General features: G+C 40.6%; 1 protein-coding gene across 1 annotated transcript; it reads left to right on the forward strand.

Annotated features, from left to right (window-relative positions):
* Nucleotides 1–1,754: 1,754 nt before the first annotated feature.
* LOC142634552 (uncharacterized) lies at nt 1,755–2,234 on the forward strand. Its single transcript, XM_075808852.1, has one exon. It carries the CDS (start codon nt 1,755–1,757, stop codon nt 2,232–2,234), a length of 480 nt encoding a protein of 159 aa, XP_075664967.1.
* The last annotated feature ends 3,428 nt before the right edge of the window (nt 2,235–5,662 follow it).

Genomic DNA, 5,662 nt, shown 5'->3' on the forward strand with positions numbered 1-5,662 from the left:
CCTTTCCCATTTTTTTTGGACTTCTAAAAATTGTTTTCTCAGAGAGAGACAGTCATGGCATTAGGCAACCCCATGACGATCCATTGGTAATCAAGCTCAGAGTAGAAGAATCCAACATCCATCGGGTGCTCATTGACAATGGAAGCTTAGCAAATATCATCTACTTACTTGCGTTTCAGCAGATGAAACTAGATAAGAAAAGGATCATGCCTTTCACCTCTCCTCTAGTAAGCTTCACTAGGGATAAAATCGTCCATAGGGGCATCATCACTCTAACCATAATTGCAAGTATTTACACAGCACAAGTCACCAAGGAAATTGATTTCCTTATAGTTGGCTGCCCTTCAACATATAATATCATCTTGGGAAAACTTACACTCAACCGACTAAGAGCAACAATGTCAACATATTACTTGAAGGTGAAATTTCCAACTACCCATGGAGTAAGAGAAATCATAGGAGATCAAATTCTAGCAAGAAAGTGCTACCAAGCTGCCTTAGCATCTGGGGAGAACGACACATGGGTGATCAATGAACCAGAACCCATCCCCGAATCGTCAGAAACACCACAAGAAGTTGAGATCGTCCTAGGAGATTTGACAAAGGTATTGAAGATGAGATCAGCATTTCCAGCTCTGGAGAAAGAGAAGATGGTTTCCTTCTTAAGGGCAAACCAAGATGTTTTCGCCTGGAAACACGAGAATATGCCCAAAATTGATAGGAAGATCATACAGCATCGTCTCAATGTCAACCCATAGTGCAAACCTGAACAACAGAAGTGGAGAATATTTGCACTAGAGCACAACAAAGCTATAACTAAAGAAGTAGAGAAGCTACTAGAAGCTAGTTTCATTAGGGAAGCCTTCTACCCAGATTGGCTAGCAAACGTGGTAATGGTAAAGAAGAGCAATGGAAAATGGAGGATGTGCATTGATTTCACAGACTTGAACAAAGTCTGGCCAAAGGATAGCTTTCCCTTGCCAAGGATTGATCAACTGGTAGACTAAACTGCTGGACACAAAATCTTAACTATCATGAACGCATTTTATGGATACAACCAAATCCTCATGGACGAAGAAGACCTCGTTCGTCACCAACTAAGGGTTGTACTGCTACAAAGTTGGATTGAAGAACGCAGGAGCCACATACCAAAGATTGGTCAATCGTATGTTCTCTCACCAAATTGGGAGGAATATAGAAGTATATGTAAAGGATATGCTAGTGAAAAGGAAGAAGCCAACCACTTAGACGATCTAAAAGAAACCTTCAGCATATTACGTAAGTACAACATGAAGTTAAACCCTACAAAGTGTGTTTTTACTGTTGCTTTAGGGAAATTCTTGGGATTCATGGTGTCCCAACGAAGCATAGAGGCAAATCCAGATAAAGTAAAGGCAATAATCAAGGTCAAATCACCAAAAACAGTGAAGGAGGTTCAGAGCTTGACAGGAAAGGTCGCAGCACTAAACAGATTCGTCTCCAGGGCAATGGAAAAGTGCATGCCATTCTTCAAGGTCTTGAAAAAATCCTTCCAGTGAACTAACAAATGTGAAGAAGCCTGTGCAAAATTAAAATAGTATTTGACGAAGCCACCATTACTAAGTCCCTCGATGATGGGGGAGAAGCTATACCTCTACTTAGCAGTGTCCAATACCACGGTAAGTCCGGCACTGATCAGAAAAGAAGAAAATGCCCAAAAGCCAATCTACTATACCAGCCAGGCATTCTAGGGAGCAAAGGCAAATTACCCAAGGATGGAAAAGATAGCTTTCGCATTGTTGATCTCTTCTAGGAAACTCCATTCTTACTTCCAAGCACATTCCATCGTCGTCATGACAGACCAACCAATAAGAAAGACGATGAACAAGATAGATACAGCAGGACGACTTATTCAAGGAACAATTGAACTGGGCCAATTCAACATCGAATATCGGCCTCGAGCAGCGATCAAAGCCCAAATATTAGTGAACTTCATCGCAAAATTCACTTACCCCTGCAAGGAAGAAGAACTCCCCATGAAAACATGGACAGTCCAAACAAATGGGTCTACCACGAAGAAAGTAGGAGGGGCAGGAGTAGTGCTCATATCTCCACAAAGAGAAATACTGACGTATGCAGTTAGACTACAATTCTCAGTAACGAATAACGAGGCTGAGTATGAAGCATTGCTAACAGGACTAAGCCTAGCAAAAGCTCTCAAAGCAAAGAATCTTATTGTCCAAGCTGATTCTTAGCTAATAATTGGACAAGTGAAGGGAGACTATGAAGCCAAAGAAGAGAGGATGCAGAAGTATCTAAAGATTGTCCAACAATTCTCGCAACACTTTGATGGCCTAGACTTTGTGCAAATCCCTCGGGCCAAAAATGTAGAAGCTGACTTCCTAGAAAGATTGGCCTCATTAGACAACTATAATACAACCTCCGAACTATGTGTAGAGATAAGGGGGCAACCAAGTACAGAAGGTGAGCAAGTTCTAAAGGTAAAAGAACAAGATGAGTAGATGACTCCCATCGTTCGTTACTGGAAAGAAGGATGGCTCCCAGAAGATAAAACAGAAGAAAGGAAGATACATATCAGAGCAGCTTGCTTCGTCATTATTGACGGTGTACTGTACAAATGAGGTTATTCACTCCCACACTTAAGATGTGCCAAGTCAGAAGAAGCAGATTATGTGCTCTGTGAGATTCATGAGGGAATTTGTTAAAATTATGTTAGAGCAAGGTCTTTAACAGGAAAGGCACTTAGAGCGGGATATTACTGGCCGACCTTACAAAAGGACGCACACGACCTCGACAGAGCATGCGATAAGTGTCAATGCTTCACAAATATCTAGATGAGACCAGGAGGATGACACCCAAATCCTCACCATGGCCATTCGCTCAATGGGGAATTGACATTATGGGCCCATTCCCTTTAGGGAAGAAGCAACTCAAATTTCTGATCATTGCAATTGATTACTTCACAAAATAGGTAGAAACAGAACTAGTAACAACGATAACAGAGGCTAAAGTCACAAGGTTTGTATGGAAGAACATCATCTGCAGGTTCAGAGTCCTACGTGTCATAATTTCAAACAACGGAAAGTAGTTCGACAATCCTAAGTTTCAAAAATTTTGTCAAGACTTAGGAGTCAGGAACCACTACTCTTCTCCAAGGCACCCTCAAGCTAATGGTCAAACAGAAGTGACGAACAGAAGCTTGCTCAAAATTATCAAAACTCAGTTTGAGGGGGCAAAAGGGGCATGGCCTGAAGAACTACCAAATGTCCTTTGGGCATATAGGATGATCATAAGAGTACCAACGGGAGGAATACCATTCAAACTGACGTTTGGCACTAAAGCCATCATACTAGTGGAAGTGGGGCTAATGATCCTCCGAGTTAAAACTTATAAAGGTCAGAAGAACCAGCTTAACAACAACTTAGATTTAATTGATGAAGTCAGAGAGAAAGCTATGAAGCAAAGGGCCAAACATAAGGAAGCAATGGCTAGATACTACAATAGAAAGGTCAAGGTAAAAAGGTTCAACACAGGAGACCTCATCCTCAAGAAGATATTGCAGGCAACGAAGGACCCATCCTAAGGAAAACTAGGACTAGCCTGGGAAGGCCCCTATGAAGTAATCCGTCACTCTAGAGAAGACTCCTACTACCTAAAACCTTTAGACGGCCAGGAACTACCTCGACCATGGAACATAGAACATTTGAAGAAGTACTACTAGTAAGGAATCTCTTACATTTCAAGTTTCCCAATCTTCATGTTAGTATGTACGACTGTTATTGCTTTCGTCATTCATAGATCAATAATACATGAAAGCATTATCCATGCATATTTATCAATGATTATCCATGAGTTATTTATCTACAAAAACATGTGAAACACTTAGGAGTTATTCTTGGGAGACGTCCCAAGGATCTCCGTTGTTAAAATTTCAAATCAAAAGTTATTCATACACAGCCGATGGGGTCATAGCCAGCAAAGTTGTTAATACAAAAATACTAAAGTCGACTAAATAAAAAAGTTATTCAAAAACAACTAACATTGTCATTCAAACATGACTCAATAAAAAAGCTGTTCAAACACAACTAAACATAGAAAAGTTGTTCAGACACAGCTAAAACATAAAAAAGTTGTTCAAACACAACTAACATCTTCATTCAAATATGACTCAACAAAAAAGCTGTTCAAACACAACAAAACATAAAAAGTTGTTCAAACACAACTAACATCATCATTCAAACATGACTCAATAAAAAAGCTGTTCAAACACAGCTAGACATAAAAAGTTGTTCAAACATGACTAACGTCGTTATTCAAACATGACTAAAAAAAAAAAGCTGTTCAAACACAACATCATCATGACTCAATAAAAGAGCTGTTCAAACATAGCTAAACATAAAAAGTTGTTTAAACACAACTAACATCGTCATTCAAACATGACTCAAGTTCCTCATCGTAAGGATCAACTACGTTACCAAATGGGTTGAGGTAGAACCATTGGCCACCATCACAGAGAGAAATGTTCGTAGCTTCATTTGGAAAAGCATCATTTTTTGCTTTGGTATCCCCAGAGTCTTAGTCTCTGATAATGGCAAGCAATTTGACAACAACGCATTCAAGGAATTTTGCCAACAATTGGGAATTCAGAACCAGTACTCCTCTCCTGGTCACCCCCAGGCCAATGGACAGGTTGAAGCCATGAACTGATCCCTACTCAAAATGATCAAAACTTGGCTTGAGGGGGCAAAAGGGTGTATGGCTAGAAGATTTACCAAGTGTCCTATGGGCATACACAATGACGACTCGCACACCTACAGGAGAGACACCTTTCTACCTTGCATACGGACAAGAAGTTGTCATCCCGGCTATCGAATATCTCACCATGATAGCGAAAGGAATGAAAAAGGATTGCGACTGCAATTGGATCTCCTCGACAAGGTCAGAGCAACAATGGAACAAAGAATGGCTCGTTATTAGGACCTAATGGCAAAACACAACAACACCAAGGTCAGGTCTCATCACTTTCAAGTTGGGGATTTAGTCTTGAGGAAGGTAACAACAGCCACTAAGGATCCTTCACAAGGCAAGCTGGGCCCCAATTGGGAGGGACCTTACAAGATCATTGGTTGCCGTAGAAAATGGACTTACTACTTGGAAACCCTCGATGGGCAGAAGCTCTATCTCCTGTGGAACACCGAGCTCCTAAGGAAATAGTACTAGTAATGGCTAGATGCAGCTTATGTTATCTTTTCTTTTGCTTATGTTACCTTTTCCTTTTTACATTTTTATTGGTTTTGAATATTAAAAGATGTTAGGATGTTAAGTATTCTTTTTGGACCTCGTTATTATTAAGATAACTTGGACGAATTATCAGAAACATTGCCCTTTTTCTCTTCTCCTCAAACAATCATAAGTCCTACCTACAGGGTGGACGGACGACCACGAATATCGACTGGTACTTGGTCCTAAAAAATTATCCTAAGTCCTACTTATGGGGTGGACGAACGACCACGAATACTAATGGGTATCTAGTCCTCAAAAATTATCGTAAGTCATACCTACGGGGTGGACGGATGACCACGGATACCGATGGGTACCAGGTCCTTAAAAATTATGCTAAGGGGTGGACGGATGACCATAGATACCGACCAGTACTTGGTCC

The sequence above is a fragment of the Castanea sativa genome, chromosome 5 (assembly GCF_040712315.1).
Source record: "Castanea sativa cultivar Marrone di Chiusa Pesio chromosome 5, ASM4071231v1".
In the NCBI taxonomy this organism is placed as follows: domain Eukaryota; kingdom Viridiplantae; phylum Streptophyta; class Magnoliopsida; order Fagales; family Fagaceae; genus Castanea; species Castanea sativa.

Bases quoted from the DNA above. Each gene is read 5' to 3' on its own strand.
- LOC142634552 (XM_075808852.1), top strand. From the start codon at position 1,755: ATGGAAAAGATAGCTTTCGCATTGTTGATCTCTTCTAGGAAACTCCAT.